At 36.3% G+C, this 19,618-nt stretch overlaps 1 protein-coding gene across 1 annotated transcript in view; it reads right to left on the bottom strand.

Moving 5' to 3' along the window:
* Positions 1–303: 303 nt before the first annotated feature.
* LOC103601900 (olfactory receptor 10A7-like) overlaps positions 304–19,618 on the bottom strand; it is a 25,382-nt gene continuing 6,067 nt past the window's right edge. The window contains exon 2 of the mRNA XM_008586307.1: positions 304–431. Within this exon, the coding sequence (XP_008584529.1) occupies positions 304–431 (128 nt within the window). The remainder of the gene's footprint in view (positions 432–19,618) is intronic.

Here is a 19,618-nt window from a genome sequence, read left to right as displayed (position 1 = left end):
ACAAAATGGCGTGCACTCCAAACCTCAGTGCACGTAGTATGAGAGTCCCCTTCAAGGTCTCAGCAATCCTTCAGAGCAATCCACGTGGGTAGTAACAGCTACCCCCTGCGTAAGCAAGGACACAGAGATTCTGACTCACCATCAGGCTTTCTGAGTTCCTCTTCTTGCTGGTGGCCTCTGGGATCCTGCTGGCAAGGGGCGCAGCGGTTCGCTCCCTTCCCAACGCAATGTTTCCATTTCACTGAGGCCAAAAGTAAAGTGAAGGGCCCAAAACACAAGACACAGGCAGGTAAATTCCCATTGTTAGGAGGTAAAGCCACATGGGTCGCACCGCAGACATGCTGTCACCATTCCCGGGCCCGGCGTCACAGCCATCGCAATTTCCTCTCCCACACTTATTCCCGAGTCGCTCTCCTGCGGCTTGTCCCCCTCTAAAATAAAATTTAAAACAATTAACTTTAAGTTTAAATTGGCAATTTTTTTTAACTGATAATAAATTTGAACAGGTAAAAAAGTAAGGTTTTACTTGTTTCATGCAGATAAAAAAGCAAGGCAACTATCAGACCTGTTATAGCTTCTCTATACCATGCTTGATAATGGGAACAATTTTAAAGAGTCAAGGATGGGTCTAACAAATGTGATTCATATCTTTATTATGTGGAGTAAGTTGTGTATCTTTTATCACTTAGCCATTTCTATAGAGCTGACCTCCTCTAAATTTAGTGTCTTAAGACAACAGTCATTTATCATTGCTCATGAGTTATGGTTCAGCTAGTCGGTTCTGCTGATCTGGATGGAATTCTCCCACGTTTGGGGGAATCAGGTGTAAGGTGGTCTAAAACGGACTCTGTAGAGGTGAATTAGCACTGCTTCAAAGGGTCTCTCTTTTTCCAGCAAGCTAGCTTTGGTTTGTACTGATGGGAATCACGTGGGTGCCAGAGAGGGAGCAGCTACATCCATGGGCTCACCACACTTATACTCTGAACAGTGCAACATTCCTTCTGTCACATTTTATTTACAAAAGCAAGTTACACATCTAGACTAGATTCAGGGATGTGAAGAGCTGCAAAACTACACTACAAAGGTCATGACTGCTTTTCTACTCCTCTACTGCACAGTTCATGAGGAATCACCTAATCACTAATCACCTGGCTGGCTTAAAACATTAGAAATTGATTTATCCTCTCACAGTTCAGGAAGCCACAAGTCTGGAATTAAGATGTCAGCAGGGTCAGTTTCTTCTGGAGGCTCTGAGGGAAAGTCTGTCCCATGCCTCTCTCCTGGCTTCTGGTGGTGGCGGACAACCCTCTGTGTTCCTTGGCCTGTAGCTATATCACTCCAATTTCTGCCTCCATCTTCACAAGGCTGTCTTCCCTCTGTGTGTGGGGGGAGTGGGGGGGTGTGACTGTGTCTCCACATATCTTCCTTATAAAAGAACCTCCAGGCACTGGATTTAAGACCCGCCCTAGTTTAGTATAACTTCATATTAAATTGATTACATTGCTAAAGTTCTATTGCCAAATAATGTCACATTCACAGGTACCATGGGTTAGAACTTCAACATAACTTTTGTGGTGACACAATTAATCAACAATAGTGATTATCTATATTTAATAGAAAATGCTTAAGAGAAATAAAATACCATGAATATCACTAGGCTAGAAACATAACCGGTACCTTTATGAAATATATAAAAGCTCAATCTATAAACAAACAAGTATGTAAGAAAAAAAGGAAATACCGGTTAACATGCAAAGTAACTAAGTTTCTTCATGTTTTTTTGTCCTCCACTGTGCATGTCCTCATGTTAAATACAAGGCATGCTTCTTTTTCAACTTAAATTTAAACTCCTTTTACAAATTTGTCCATGAACACTGCTAGTCCATCTCCCAACTACTTTGTCATCAATAATCCATGCTTTATTGTTTATTATTGTCAAAGTTTAGTATTTTATTATTTTAGAACCGTCTTCTTTATAGATGATCAAAGTGACCTCAGATAGTTCTATCCTGACCAGATTAGTACGATAGCAAATGAACAAATTGGAAATACAATCTAGGTTTTCTCACCACACATACAAAAGTAAGTATTTAAAGTAATGCATATGTTCAAATAGCTTGATTTAGCCATTTCACAATGTGTGTGTGTGTGTGTGTGTGTGTGTGTATATATATATCAAAACATCACATTGTACACCATAAATATATACTATTTTTACTTGTCAAAAATAAGCAAAAATATTTTTTTTAAGAAACTAAGATGAGTATTTCTTCTACATTTGATTTTGCTTTATTCATATATGGCCTTTGTTTATAATAAGGTTATGAGTTAATTTAAAAATTATCTTGTGTTTCCTCTGTCAGGCATTTTTCCACAAATTTGCTCATCATTATATTTAAAGAAAACAAGTTCAACTTATCTGAAAATGAAAATTCCATTATAATATTTAGGTCCACATCCAAAGACCCTTTTAAGAATTGTTTCTGCACCCTCTCCAGACACCCCTAAAATGCACACACATACAATTATTAATGTCTGATTTAGGATGGAGAGAGGTCTGCTCCTACATATCAAGATGCTGTGTATGTGTGTGTGTGTAAATTGTTTCCCTCTAGACACAGAATGTACATTCCATAAGACTTTTGTACTAGATCTTTTGATTGAACTTACAAATGACATGTGTTTTCTGGTGTCTAGTTTTGTGTCCATCAGAATTCTTCATTGCCAAAAAACTGAAAGTGACTCTTTCTGGCTTACACAGAAAAGAACATTGAAAAGATATTAAGGGGTGAACAGCACAGAAAATGAGAATGGAAATGGGAGAAATAGCCACAGCAAGGATCACAGCAAAAATCCAAAACTGTACTCAGGAATGAGTTGTGTAAAAAAACTGCTATGGCCACATCTCAAACCTGGATAGGACAGTTTAAGCTTGCCCTACCAGCATTGGACATAGGGAACCACCACTACCACTGCTGTCTCTGTTGCTCCTGGACACTGAGAAACACTGGCTCCATGTGAATCCCCTTTGGATATATAGTCAGTAGTGGGATTGCTAGATCATATCGTGGTTCGACGTTTAAATTTTGAAGAAACTCCATAGTGTTTCCCATAGTGGCTGTACTAACTATTCCCACCAGCAGTGTATAAGGGTTCCATTTGTTCCACATCCTCACCAACACTTAACTATATTTTGATGTTTTTAATAGTAGCCATCTGACTGGAGTAAGATGATATTTCATTGTAGTTTGGATTTCCATTTCCCTTATGATAAGTCATATTAACCTTTTTTTCATATAGCTGTTGGCCAACTGCATGTCTTCTTTTGAGAGATGTCTATTCAGGTATTTTACTAATTTTTAAATTGGGTTATTTGTGTTTTTGTTGTTGTTTGAGGAAGACAAATATCATATGATCTCACTCATATGTGAAATCTAAACAGTTTTTCTCACAGAAGCAGAAACCAGAATTGTGGTTACCAGAGGACGGAGAGGGTTGGGAGGATAGTAAAAGGTTGGTCAATGGGTACAAAACCACAATTAGATAGGAGGAATAAATTCTGGTGTTCTATTGCATAGTAGGATGACTAGATTTAATGATATCATAGTGTATATTTCAAAATAGCCTGAAGAGAGGTTTTTGAATGTTTTCATCACAAAAAAAATGATAAATATTTAAGGTGATCAATATGCTCATTATCCTTATTTGATCATTACAGATTATATACATGTATCAATTTATTACACTGTACCCCATAAATATGTACAATAATGTACAATTATGTGTCACTCATCCACACAAATTTTGAAAACACAACAATGAAAAAATTTTTGATACAAAGAAATCTTTTGAGCTACCGCATCTGATAAAAATGTTAGATAGCACTTGTTTGGGGATAATACCTCACCAAATAAATCTTTTCATTTTTCCACACATGGCTATTCAGTTTTCCTAGCACCATTTACTGAAGAGGCTGTCCTTTCCCCAGTGTGTACTCTTGGTGCCTTTGCTAAAGACCAGTGGGCTGTAAGTACCTGGGTTGATTTCTGGGTTCCCTATTCTGTTTTACTAGTCCATGTGTCTCTTTTTATGCCAGTGACATGCTGTTTTGCTTACTACAGCTCTGTAGTATAATTTGAAGTCAGGTAGTGTAATGGCTCCTGTTTTATTTATTTATTTTTTTTTACTCAGGATTGCTTTGGCTATTCAGAATTTTTTTTTATTCTGTATGAATGTTAGGATTGATTTTTGTATTTCTGTGAAAAATGTCATTGGTATTTTGATAGGGATTACACTGAATCTGTAGATCACTTTGGTAGTATGGATATTTTCACAACATCAGAAATGATCTTGTCAAAGGGATACTTGCACTCCCATGTTCATCACAGCTCTAGGTATGGAACTGTAGTGGATTGAATTATGTTCCCCCAAAACTTTTCAAAGCTTCAATTGTGTACCCCAAGTTTCATGTATTAAAAACTTAGCCCTCACTGTGACTGTTAAGAGAGTGGGAAATCCTATTATGTTAACTGAAAGGTAGAGCCTTGAAGAGATGATTGGATTGTAGGACCATGTAGTAGTGAATGGATTAAAAAAGGTTGTGAGGGACATGGTCTGAGGGCTCTAAAGGAATAGGAGATTATTTCTTTCTCTCTCTCTTCTTCCACCATCTTATAATATGAGACCCCTGAGTCAATGTCACTACCACCAGATGGAGTTTGGACTTCTCAGCCTCAGAAACTATAAACAATAAATTTTGTTTTCTTCATAAATCACCCAGTTTCAAGTATTTTGTTTTAAGCAACAGAAACAGACTAATACAAGAACCAACCTAAATGTCCATTGACAGTTGACTGAATAAGGAAAATGTGGTAAATACACACAATGGATTACTATTCAGCCATAAAAAGAATGAGATTCTGCCATTTGCAACAACATAGATAAGCTTAGAGAAAATTATGTTAAGTGAATAAGCCATGCAGAGAAAGTGAAATACCACATGTCCTCACTCGTAAGTGGGAGCTAAGGAAGGAAGGGAGGGAGGGAGGAAGAGAGAGACAGAGGGAGGGAGAAAGGGAGGGAGGGAGGGAGGGAGGGAAAGAAAGCAAGCTCAATAAAACTTTGAGCTTTCAGAAGGAGACAACAGACATATAGTTACTAGAGGTGGTATACAGGGCAGGGGGTGGGATTAGGGAGTAATTGGATAAGGGACACAAAGAATAATTTTTGTTTGTAATGCTGAACATGCTAATGATTTGATCATTGCATACTGTACATGAATACTGATAGTCAACTCTGTAGCCCATAAATATGTATAATAAGTTATGTTTTAATTCCAAAAATAAATTTAAAAAATTGTTTTCAATCATCTCCCTGGAGATAATAATGGCAGTATTAGTTAGCTCTTGGAACTTTCAGGAAAAATCAACTTGTAAAGTGAGGCTGAAATTTTTTTTTTTTTAAATGAGTCCCATAATGAGTTTATGGCTTTGTTACTTAGATCAAGTTTAATTAAACTATTTGAAGCATAGTCAATTGTATTATCAATTTTCTATTAAAAGTCCTGGAGTATAAATTATACAGGATATACAATAGGTGCATGACTTATGAACAGTTTTTGTTCGCATCCTGTAGGAAGAAATTAATTTTACGTTTCAGTCACTGCATAACTAAATGCATAATATATGCATAACTAAAAGATACTACTTAATATCCAGTATACAATTTATATTTTCTATGTTATTCGGAAGAAAATATTGAAACACTCAGATAGTGTTTACTGTGTGTCAGGTGCACTCACAAATTATTTTCATATATTACTTATGCTATTCTATGTTTTACTGTGCTAATTTATTAAACACATACACATGCACTACTAAATTGATTTTACACCTTCACAGTCTACTCATGCATCCCATATAGCTAGCAGAAAACCATTGCAATACAGAATTACCAGATAGTCATGCACTTAGTAACATTAACTCAAGAATATTAAAAGACTGTTAAAAAATACATAAAGATATTTTCTACCTCAAATTTCCTTTATACTCATTACATATGTACCTCAGCAAATCACAATTAAACTAAAACTGTCATCATAAGTTGCAAATTTGTGGTGGCTTTTACATTTTCCTGAAAATTGAGAAACAATGATGGAAGATGGCTAATGCTTGAAGAAGCTATACAATTAAAAGAAACATTTGCTAATAAAGACGTACAGAAACAGATATCATTAAGTAAAAATTGCATATTGAAAGCTAACATATGGTTATGATACTGAAAATATGAGATATTTTTGAAAATTCAATGTGTCTCTATCTCTTTTTATCCCCTCCATTGTTTGGAAAGCCAAATACTTTTGTTATTTTTTTAGGGGGGGGGGGACTCAATTTAATTTTAATAAAGATATTTTCTACCTCAAATTTCCTTTATACTCATTACATATGTACCTCAGCAAATCACAATTAAACTAAAATAGTCATCGTAAGTTGCAAATTTGTGGTGGCTCTTACATTTTCCTGAAAATTGAGAAACAATGATGGAAAATGGCTAATGCTTGAAGAAGCTGTACAATTAAAAGAAACATTTGCTAATAAAGACTTACAGAAACAGATATCATTACGTAAAAATTGCATATTGAAAGCTAACATATGGTTATGCTACTGAAAATATGAGATATTTTTGAAAATTCAATTTCTCTCAATCTCTTTTTATCCTCTCCATTCTTTGGAAAGCCAAATTCTTTTGTTATTTGGGGGGGGGGCACTCAAATTAATTTTATTTATTTTTAAATTTTTTATTGAAGCATCATTGATTATACATATTTGTGAGCTACAAAGTTGACTAACAATAATTGTGTAACATATCTGATAGTCAAATCAGGATAGTTATCTTATTCATCATTGTGATAGGTAATCATTCTTTGTATCCATTAACCAATTTCTCATTGATTTCTCATTAAGCCTCCTTCATTTTCTTCTCTCCCTCCCACCTCTTTCTATACTCGGGTTGTCTCACTTAACACAATTTTCTCTACGCTTATCCACGTTCCTGTGAAGGGCAGAATTTCATTACTTTGTGTGGCTGAGTAGCATTTCATTGTGTATATATATATATAAATATATCACATTTTCCTTATCCAGTCATCCATTGATGGATATTTAGGTTTATTCCAAAGCCTGGCTATTGTAAATGGAGCTGAGATAAATATGGGAGTGCCATTATCCCTTCAACATGATGATTTCCATTGCTTTGGATATATACCCAGCAGTGGGATTGCTGGATCATATGATATTTCTATCTGTAGTTGTTTCAAGAATGTCCATACTGTTCTACATAATGGCTGTACCAATTTACAGTCCCACCAGCTGGACAAAATTGTTCCCCTTTCTCTGCATCCTCAATAGCATTTGTTATTCTCTGTCTTTTTGATGGTAGCTAGTCTAACTGGGGTGAAATAATATGTCAATGTAGTTTTGATTTACATTTCCCTGATGATTAATGATGTTGAACATTTGTTCATATACCTGTTGGCCACTTATATGTCCCCCTTTGAGAGATGTCTATTCAGCTCCTTTGCCCATTTTTTAATCACATTATTTGTTTTTTACTGTAAAGTTGTTAGAATTCCTTAAATATTCTGGATGTTAATCCCTAGCTGGATTTATAGTGTGCAAATATTTTCTCCCGTTCTGAAGGTTGACTTTTCACTCTGTTGATTGTTTGCTGTGCAAAAGCTTTTTATTTTGATATAATCCCATTTGTTTATTTTGTTGTTGTTGTAATCTGTGCTTTTAGGGTCTTATTCATAAAGTTTTTGCCTAGCCCTACATCCTATAGTGATTCCCCTATGTTTTATTCAAGAAGTTTTAAAGTTTCTGGTCTAATATTTAAGTCTTGAGTTCATTTTGAGTTGATTTTGGTATATGGCAAGAAACATGGATATAGTTTCATGCTACATATAGATATCCAGTTTTCCAAGCACCATTTATTGAAGAGGCTCTCCTTTCCCCATCATATGTTCTTGGTGCCCTTGTAGAAGATTAGTTAGCTGTAAATAGGTGGGTTGATTTCTGAGTTCTTTATTCTGTTCCATTGGTCCAAGTGTCTGTTTTTATGCCAGTACCATGCTGTTTTGGTTACTATAGCTTTGTAATATTGTGGAGTATACTAACATTTATAAAGCAAATGTATTTCACAGGACCTAGCCTCCAAACCTTGTAGTTTCAGGTTAAGCCTAACTTTTAAAATTACACACAGAAATGTTAAGCTTGCAAAAGACCAGAAGATTTCCCCAGGCTAACGTCTCTGTTGTAGATAAAGGATTGTAACACAGCAAACTTGTTGCCTCAAGGACAGATGCCCTTGGAGCATGTTAACCTAAAGTTACTTGATTTTTATGTAAAAATACTAAGGAAATTGATGTAGGAAAAGACAGTATTTGCTAAGAACAAGCTTTTGTTGGTGGATCAACTTAACCTTTTGCAAATTGCATTATGGAATGTCACTATGTTATTTCACTGATGTTACCATCTTCTATTGTTAAACTATACTCAGACATAACTGCACCTATGTTCCTTTTCTGTAACCTCCTCCCCTGGAAAATAAATACTGGGAGAAGACTCCAGTTCGGTGCTTTTTTCCAAGGAGGAATGCCTCTCTCTTGAAGGTTTCTGGAAAATTAACCCCTTCAGGATTTCTCACTGCTCAGAAGAAATGGGCTTTGAGTAATCCTTTTTGTGTCTGCATCACCTGCGAAGAGGTGATATAATATAATTGGAATTCAGGAAGTGTAATACCTCCAGCTTTATCTGTTTTTTTTTGTTTTTTGTTTTTTTTTTTTTTTTGCACTGGATTGCTCTGGCTATTCATGACCTTTTGTTGTTCCGTATGAATGTTAAGAATGTTTTTTGTATTTCTGTCAAGAATGTCATTGGTATTTTCATGGATATTGCATTGAATTTGTAGGTGGCTTTGGGTATTATAGACATTTTTTCAAGTTGATGTTTCCAATCCATGAACAAGGAATGTATTTCCATCCATTCATGTCCTCTTTAATTTCTTTCAGTAGTGATTTGTAGTTCTCACTGTAGAGATCTTTCATCTCCTTTGTTAAATTTATTCCTAGGGTTTTTTGTTGGTTTGTTTGTTTTTATTGAATCATAATTGATTATACATACTCTTGGGATTCAATGTTGACATATGTTGATCAAATCAATATTACTAGTATGTATATTGTTACAAATTGTACTTATTCTTTATGCCCCTAGTTCAATCTCTCCCTATCTTCCTCTCCCTCCCCCCTAGAATTTGTTTGTTTGTTTGTTTATTTTTGTTTTGTTTGGGTTTTTTGTGACTATTGTAAATGAGCTTGCTTTATTGATTTCTTTTTGCTAATTTGTTGTTGGAGTATAAAAATACTGCTGATTTTTGTATATTGATTTTGTATCCTGCAATATTACTGAATTCATTTATCAGCTCTAAGAGTATTTTGGTACAGTCTCTCAGGTTTTCTATACATAGGGTCATATCATCTGAAAATGGGGACTATTTGACTTTGTCTTTTCCTACTTGGATGCTCTTTATTTCTTTCTCTTATCTAAGTGCTCTGGCAAGTGCTTCCAATACTATGTTAAATAAGAGTGGTAAGAGTGGGCATCCTTGTCTTATTGTTGTTCATAAAGGAAAACCTTTCAGCTTTTACCCATTAAGGATGATATTGGTGGTGGGTTTGTCATAAATGTTTTTTATTGTGTTCAGATACTTTCCATTTGTACCTAATTTGTTGAGAGTCTTTACCATGAAGGATGTTGAACCATGTCAAAGATTTTTTCTGCATCTATTGAAATGACCAGAGGGTTTTTGCTCTTGTTTTTGTTGATGGGGTGCATCACATTTATTGATTTGTACATGTTGAATCACTCTTGCATCCCTGGGAGGAATTCTACTTGACCATGATGTATAATCTTTTTTGATGTGCTACTGTATTCTGTTTGATAATATTTTGTTGAGAATTTTTGTGTCTATGTTATCAATTATATTGGCCTGTAGTTTTCTTTGTCATTTTGTCTTTGTCAGATATTGGTATTAGGGTGATGCCGGTCTCATAGTATGCCTATGGGAGAATGGCCTCTGTTTCAATTTTTTGGAATAGTTTGAAAAGAATTGGTATTAATTCCTCTCTAAAGGTTTGGTAGAATTCATCAGTGAAGCCATCCTGGAATTTTCTTTGTTAGAAGATTTCTTTTTACTGCTTCAAATAGTTGCTCATTTTTGATCCGTTCAGTTTTTCTGTTTCTTCTTCATCCAGTCTAGGTAGGTTGCATGTGTCCAGAACATTATATATTTCCTCCAGGTTATCAAATTTGTTGGCATGTAGTTGTTCATAGTAGTCTCTAATGATTCCTCATATATTTGTGGTATTATTTGTGATATCTCCTTTTACATTTCTGATTTTTGTTAGTTGGATCTTCACTCCTCTTTTTTAGTTTGTCTGGCTAATGGTTTCTCTATTTTGATTATCTTCTCAAAATAACACAACTTTTTGTTTCATCGATTTTTTTTATCATATTTTTGGTCTATATTTCATTCAGTTCTACTCTGATTTTACTTATTTCTTTCTATCTACTAACTTTGGGATTGGATTGTTCTTGTTTTTCTATTTCTTTGAGTTATAATGTTAGATTGGTTGTTTGAAGTCTTTCTATTCTTTTGATGTAAACATTTATTGCAATAAGCTTTCCTATTAGAACTGCTTTTGCAGTATTCTATAGGTTTTAGTATTTTGTGTTGTTATTATCATTAGTTTCAATTTTTTTTTTTAATTTCATGCTTGATTTTTTTTTTTTTTTACCTGTAGGTCATTCCAAAGCATGTTGTTTAATTTTCATGTACTTGCATGGTTTCAAACTTTCACTTCTTATTGATCTGCAGTTTTAATCCATTGTTGTCTGAGAAGATATTTGAAATGTTTCAAGTATACTTGAAATACTTCAATTTTTTTTAATTTGTTGAGACTTGGTTTGTGACCTAATGTGTGGTCTATCTCGAAGAATGTTCCATGTGCTGATGAGAAGAATGTATATCTCTAGTTGTTTGGGTGAAATGTTCTGTATATTTCTGCCAGTCCAATTGGTCTAAAGTGTAGTTCAAATCCTATGATTTTCTGTTGATTTGTTGCCTAGATGATCTTTCCAGTGCTGAGAGAGTGGTGTTCAATCCCCAACTATTGTTGAGGAGGTCTATCTCTGTCCTTATGTATAATAATATTTGCTTTATATATCTGAGTGCACCATTTTGGGTAGCATATATACATGTGAATATTATGTCTTCTTGCTGGACAGATACCTTTAGCATTGTATAATGGACTCTTTTGTCTCTTTTTACACTTTTTGATTTAAAATCTACTTTATCTAAGAATAGCTACTCCTGCTCATTTTTGCTTCCCTTTGCATATTATATATTTTTCCATCCTTTCAATATTTGTCTGTGTGTCTTTCCAGTTGAGGTGGATTTCTTGTAGACATCACGTAGCTGGGTCTAGTTTTTTAATCCATCTGGCCACTGTATGTCTTTTGAGTGGAGATTCAATCCATTTCCATTTGGAATTGTTATTGAAAGGTATTATCTAACTCTTGTCATTTAATTACTTTTGTGTGGTTGTTATAAATCTTTTGTTCCTTTCCCTGTTGTTGTATGTCTTCAGAGTTTGTTGGTTTTTCTGAGATGGTATGGTATAGTTTTTTTCTCTTTCTCATTTGCCTATGTGATCCACTGGCAGGACTCCCTTTAGAATTTCTTGTAGGGCTGGTCATGTGGTCCTGAATTCCCAGTTTTTGCTTGTCTGGGAAATACGCTATTTCTCCGTCATATCTGAGTGGTAGCCTTGGTGGGTATAGTAATCTTGTCTGGCAGGTTTTTTTCTGTTAGAACTTTAAATACATTGTCCCATTCTCTTCTGGCCCTTATGATTTCTCTTTAGAAGTCTGCTGTGATTCTGATGAGGACTCCCTTATAAGTAACTTGACATTTTTCTCTTGCTGTTTTTAGAATTCTCTCTTTGTCTTTGACTTTTGCCAGTTGGACTACAATGTGTCTCAGAAATGACCTTTTGGGATTGAATCTGTATGGGGATCTTTGAGCATCTTGAATCTGAAGTTTGTTTCTCTACTGATAAGTGAGAAGTTTTCTGCTATCATTTTGTTGAGTAGGTTTTCACTGTCCTTTCCTTTATCCACTTCATCCAGAACACCTGTGATTCGGATTATTGTGAACTTGATTTGTCTGATTGCTTTCAAAGATGTTCTTTATTTTTTTAATCCTTTTTTATTTTATTTTTTGTTTGCTTAGTTTATTTCAAAAACACTATCTTAGAGATCAGTGTTCTTTCCTATACTTCTTCTTCTGCTGCTTAAGCTCTCAAATGTAGTTTTTAATTCATTAATGAGTCATTTGGTTCCAAGAGTTCTGTTAGATCCTTTTTATGGCATTTATCACATATATTTCTTCCTTTATGCCTTGGATTATTTTACTCATTTTATTGTTTTGTCTATGTGACTATTCTAGTATCTCACTGATTCTCCTTAAGATTGTTCCTCGGAATTCTTTTTCAAACATTTAAAGGGTTTCTTGTTGTTTGGGATCTGGTGCGGGAGAGTCATGTATTTCTTTGGGGATGTCATATTTTCTTGTTGTTGTTGTTGTTGTTTTCATATTTCTATTATCCCTACATTAGTGTCTGGTCATCTGGTGGAGCAGTTACTTCTTAAGTTACTCAAGATGCTTTAGAGGAAAGAGAATCCCTCCTGCAGATTTGCTTTCTGTTGCCTATTCAGTGGGATATTCTAGTCTTTGTTCCAGGTAGACTCTATAGTCACAGTAGTCTCAGGTAAACTCAATTGGTCTGGGTAGACTCAGCCTACATTAGTGTCTGGTCATCTGGTGGAGCAGTTACTTCTTAAGTTACTCAAGATGCTTTAGAGGAAAGAGAATCCCTCCTGCAGATTTGCTTTCTGTTGCCTATTCAGTGGGATATTCTAGTCTTTGTTCCAGGTAGACTCTATAGTCACAGTAGTTTCAGGTAAACTCAATTGGTCTGGGTAGACTCAGCAACTGTGGTTACATGGTGTGGGTCTCCCAGGCCTATGGACAGGCAGCACTGGGCTCCAGTAGTGTAAGCGGTGAAGGGCAGGGGTTCTGGTTAAGATGGCAAACTAGTGGTACCCAGCACACAATCCTCCCACAGAAAGGATCCAGAGCAAAGAGTGAACAGCTTGGATCAGTGCAGAAGGAATTTTCTCTTGTGATAAGAGTCTACTTGGCCATGAGCACTTCCCGGCAGTAATCCCTTATTGCTCCTGCCACAGCCTGCCCTCACCACTGCCAAGGTCACCATTACCACCTTCTGGACCCATGGCTGGGGTCCAACTGCTCCCATAGGTGTTCTTCTTGCTCTCCACAGCAGCCACTAGTACATCCCACTGCACAACCCATGCCTCCTATAGCTGTGGACCCAGCCTCTGGAGCTGCATATGGGGCACACCTGGTCCTAGACACTGCACAGCCCCTGGCCTCAGACATCAGAGTACTGTGCTACATAGCTGCAGCCTCCAGAAGCCCTGCCCCACACAGCTTCCTCTGTGGGACTCTTGAGCCACCTGGCAACAGCCACTGGAGTCCACCACAGGTGTCTTCTGCCACAGGAACATTTAGCTACCTGGAGGCAGTCCCCAAAGCCCCAACCCTTGTGGCTTCTGCTGTGGTAGCCTTGAGCCAACAAGTGGCAACCTCCACAGTCCTGCCCCACATGCCTTCCACTGAAGGAGCCTTGAGAAACCTGAAGCAGCCTTGTAGCCCTGGCTCACGTGAATTCCACTGCCTTGAGCCACCCAGTGCACCTTCCACAGCCCTGCCCACATGGCTATGTGATAGGAACCCAGCACCAAACTCCTTTGTAAGAGGTGAATTCACTATGGTAAAAATGTGACTAGAGGTTATTTAAGAGGTTTACATATTCAATTTCAAATTCAGGAGGGTCTGAATTCAAGTTATGTTGGCCACCTCTCAATAACTCTTTGTCTTGTGAAGCTGCTTACATTTTCTTATCCTAACTTGTCATATTGGAAAAAAAAGATACAATAAGATCTATCTCTTGAATTGTTGCAAGGGCATGTGATAAAGGCAATGCCTCAAAAAATTATGTTTGTTATTTATCATTACTCTTATGCTTTGCTACCATGTCAAGCAAATGTTTGTTTACATTCTAAGAACAGCATTCTACTTTGGCATTTCCTGGTGCTGCTGCAGGGTGTGTTTATGCTCATGTTTCAGTGGCTTTTGCTGGGCCTTGGAGATGCCCTTGAGTCCATGCTGCAGTGCTTCTAGATTAGCGTTTCAACCCCCCGAAACTAGGAGAGTGGGCACTGACCAGAGAAGTGCCCCCTGGAGAGGCCCAAGACCCATGGTGATCATGCGCCCTGAGGCACCAGTGTGACCGAGCAGGCACTGAGGCATCCATGCCAAACTGGCAGTCATGGAAGGATCTTAGCCAGACAATAGTGTCAAATAAGTGGACCATGAAATCCCTTGCCACAATTTCTAAACACCAAAGGAAAGACATCAGAAACATGAAAAATCAAGAAAGTACATCACCAAAGGGTAATAACTCTCAAGCTCTAGATCCTACAGAACAAGAAGCCCTAGAAATGTCTGACAAGGAGATCTGAGTGATAATTCTAGGGAAACTAAATGAGATACAAGAAAACTCAGCTAGACAGCACAATGAAAAGAGGAAAAGTATACAGGGCCCAAAAGAAGAAATGTACAAGGAAATCAATGCCCTGAAGAAGAATGTAGCAGAGCTTGCCAAGCTGAATAATTCATTCAACGAAATAAAAATCACAACAGAGAGTTTAACCAGCAGACTTGCAGAAGCAGAAGAGAGAGCTTCTGACCTTGAAGATGGGCTGGTTGAAATAATGCAGGCACAAAAAAAAAGAAAAAAGAATTAAAAACATTGAAGAAAATCTGAGAGACATATCGACAACCTTAAATACTCAAATATCTGAGTCATGGGTATTCTGGAAGGGGAGGTAAAAGGAGATTGCATTGAAAACATATTCAACAAAATAGTGGCAGAAAACTTCCCAAGTATTGCCAGAGACCAGCTCTGGTCGAGTTTGGGGGTCCTTGAAAGAGGGATAAGAAGTTGGCGAAAATAACAAACACAGAGACCTCAGTGCATCAGTATGCACATTCTCTCTCTATGGGCTGTCAGCGTGTTGCAGCTGGAGCCCAGTAGAGCATGAGACAATGCCTTTTATTCAGATTTTTCTCTGCAGGGGATTTTTGGGTACTATTTTTATTACATCAGCAAGCTTGAATTAATAATTTAAAAAGGACAGGGGAAGCCAGCTTTTTTCTTTTTCCTTCGTTAGCTAGTCTCAGGTGATTAGCTCATGCTTCCTCCTTTTGGTATCAGGTTATCTGATCAGGACCATCTTCTCATTGTCCTGAAGTTAACCTGTGACCTTTTCTGGTTGGCAAGCTGTGGTTAATATCCTCCCTATTAATAGGGTGGGACTATTGCAGTTGCAAAGTGATAGACAGTACTATCATATGACCTATGTCTATTGCTAAATATAGGTACAAATTTGCTAAAATGAACAATGCTAACATTTAAATTCTAATAGGGGTATAATGATTTTATGTTCTAATGGAATGAACCTACTGTTTATATGGAAAAAGAACAATGGATATTTGAGCAGCATTATCATGCACATTTTGAGGTTATGTATTAGCTGTGGCCCTGTAATCTTGATCTAAATGTTCAAGAGTCCTTGTGCACAGCACCATCCCTCACAAAACTAGGTGTACTCTCTTATTTTTCTAAGATCTAATTTTGCAGGTTTAATAATTTTACAGCATATATTTTTATCCCAATCATATAATTACCCATTAATTCCAAACATTTCTTGCCATTAATATAATCTCCAGTAAATGATGTTTGTCAACTTACATTAGACTGCAGCTCATATTTAGTCATGAGCGGTGCTTTTGGAACATATGTTGGTGTGGTCAATTTATCATAAGGGGATAATTTTGAATTGTCCAATTTACTCGGATCCTCTATGGGAATGTTTAGTTCAATGACTGCATAATTATTTGTGCTATTTTAATAATCTTTTGGGAATTCGGAGAACTGCCACACTAGCCAAAATATCAAAAGAGAGAGTAAAAGCAGTACCACTATGCCAAGGCAGAGATCCTTACAGCAAAAGCAAGTGCTCGCAGCTGCGACCTTGCTAACCTCTCTCCCTCTGGTGGCCCTGCCAACTCAGAGAGGGCAGGCCAAGCTGACTCCTTTAGGATCCTGCCATGGTGTGGACCACGCCAAGGTATAGGAAAGACACATGTCTTCAGATTCAGGAAGCTCAAAGATACCCAAATGTATTCAACCCAAAAAGGTCTTCTACAAGACATGTTATACTCAGATTGGCAAAATCAAAGTTAAAGAGATGATCTTAAAAGCTCTGAGAGAGAAGCATCAAGTCACATATAAGGAAGCCCCAATCAGACTAACATCAGATTTTCATCATGAACCCTAAAAGCCAGAAAGGAATGGGATGATATATTCAAAATAAAAGACAGAGATTGCCAGCCAAGAATATTTTACCCAGCAAGGCTATGCTTCCAAAATGAAGAGTGAACAGTATAGTTGTCAGACAAACAAAAACTGTGGGAAATCACTACCACATGACCACCCTTACAAGAAACTCTCAAGGGAGTACTGAGTTTGGTACCTGAAAAATAACCACCACTAGAAAAACCAAAACCCACTAGTAAAATAATAATGCTAACAATGAAGAGAAAAAAGAAAAAGTTTACCTACAACTCAAGAAACCAACAAATAAAAAAGACAAACAGTAAATCAGAAAGAAAGGAACAAAAGGCACTTAAGACATCCAAACAAAAATCAATAAAATGCTATGAGTAAATCAACACTTTTCAATAACAACTCTGATTGTAAAAGAATTAAATTCCTTACTCAAAAGATACAGACTGACTGGATTTAAAAGATGTAACCAACTATATGCTGCCTTCAAGAAACTCACCTCACCTGTAAAGACACACATAGACTAAGAGTGAAAGGAAAAAGATATACCATGCAAAGAGAAATGAAAAATGAGCTGGAGAAGCTTTTCTTATATCTGATAAAATAGACTTTAAACTAAAAACCATAAAAGGAGATATAGAAGGCCACTACATAATGATAAAAGCATTCCTCCATCAAGAAGACATAACAATCATAAATATATATGCCCCCAACTTCAGAGCAGCCAGAATTATAAACCAAACTCTGTTAGACCTAAGGAAGGAGATAGACAGTAATACCGTAATAGCAGGGGACCTGAACACCCCACTATCAATATTGGACACATCATCTAGGCAAAGCATCAGCAGAGAAACAAGATCTAAACAACACCCTAGACCAATTGGACTTGGAAGATATCTACAGAACATTCCATCCAACAACTTCAGAATATTCATTCTTCTCATCAGCATATGGATCATTCTCCAGGATAGATCACATGTTAGGTCGCAAATCAAGTCTCAACAAATTCAAAAAATTTGAATTATCCCATGTGTTTTTTCAGGTCATAATGGATTAAAATTAGAAATCAATAACAAGCAAAATTATGGAAACTATACAAACACATGGATATTAAACAGCATTCTACTTAATGACATATGGGTCCACAAAAAAACAAACAGGAAATCAAAATGTTATTGAAACTAATGAAAACAGTGATACATCATAGCCATACTGGTGGCATATTGCAAAAGGAGTACTGTGGGGGAAATTTATCACATTAAATGCTCACTTTTGAAAAATGGAAAGAGGGTAGTAAACAACCTAACACTTCACCTAAAAGAACCAGAAAAACAAGAACAATCCAAACCCAAAGTTAGCAGATGGGAAGAAATCATTAAGATCAGAGAAGAAATTAATGAAATTGAAACCCCGAAAAACAAAACAAAAGATCAATGAATCAAAAAGTTGGTTTTTTGAAAAGATAAATAAAATTGACAAACCGTTAGAACAGCTAACTAAAAACAGAGAAGACACAAATAACAAAAATTAGAAATGAAAGAGGTGATATTACATCTGATACCTCAGAAATACAAGAAATTTTTAGTGACTACTATAAAGAACTATATGCCAACAAATTTGAAAATCTGGAGGAAATGGATAAATTTCTGGACAAACACATCTTGGCTTACCAAAACTAAGCCAAGATGATGTAGAAAATCTGAACATACCAACTACAATAAAAGAGATGGAAGCTTTTAGCAGAAAGCTCTCAACAAAGAAAAGCCCAGGACCAGATGGGTTCACAGCAGAATTTTACCAAACATTCAAAGAGGAATTGACATCAATTCTCTACAAACTATTCCAAAAGATTGAAACAGAGGCAATTTTACCAAACTCATTCTATGAAGCAAACATCACCCTGATACCAAAACCAGGTAAAGATACAACAAAAAAGAAAATTACATGCCAATATCCTTGATGAATATAGATGCAAAAATCCTCAATAAAATACTGGCTAACAGAATACAGCAACACATATACATAATTATATACCACGATCAAGTTTGCTACATCCCACGTATGCAAGGTTGGTTCAACATATGTAATTCAATAAATGTGATACAACATACTATTAAATCAAACACAAGGAACATATTATCATCTCCATAGATGCTGAAAAAGCATTTGATAAAATTCAACACTCGTTCATGATAAAGACTATATGCAAGTTAGATATACATGGAAAGTATCTCAACATAATTAACACCATATATGGTAAACCCACTGCCATTATCATCCTAAATGGGGAAAAGGTGAAAGCTTTTCCCTTAAGAACTGGAACTAGACAAGGATGCCCACTCTCACCACTCCTATTCAACATAGTGTTGGAAGTACTAGCCTGAGCAATCAGAGAAGAGAAGGAAATAAAAGGCATCCAGATTGGAAAAGATGAAATCAAACTGTCCCTGTTTGCAGATGACATGATCCTGTATATCGAACAGCTGAAAGCCTCTACAAAAAAACTCTTGGAGTTGATAAATGATTTCAGCAAAGTTGCAGGATACAAAATCAATACACAAAAATCAGTAGCATTTCTAGTCTCCAATAGTGAATATGCAGAAAGAGAAATCAAGAAAGCTTTCCCATTTACAATAGCTACCAAAAAAATAAAATACTTAGGAATAGAGTTAACCAAGGATGTGAAAAATCTCTATAATGAGAACTACACACCACTGCTGAGGGAAATTAAAGAAAACACATGAAGGTGGAAAAATATCCCATGCTCTAAGATTGGAAGAATCAACATTGTGAAAATGTCCATACTACCCAAAGTGATATACAAATTCATTGCATTACCCACCAAAATTCCAATGACATTTTTCTCAGCAATGGATAAAACTACCCAGACATTTATATGGAATAGCAAAAGACCACACATAGTCAAAGCAACTCTGAGCAAAAAAAATAAAGTTGGAAGCATAACACTACCTGACTTTAAACTATACTACAAAGCTATAATAACCA

The sequence above is a fragment of the Galeopterus variegatus genome, unplaced genomic scaffold (genome assembly GCF_000696425.1).
Source record: "Galeopterus variegatus unplaced genomic scaffold, G_variegatus-3.0.2 Scaffold3928, whole genome shotgun sequence".
NCBI lineage: Eukaryota > Metazoa > Chordata > Mammalia > Dermoptera > Cynocephalidae > Galeopterus > Galeopterus variegatus.
Note: the sequence above shows the minus strand (reverse complement) of the source record. Positions and strands in the feature narration are given on the sequence as shown.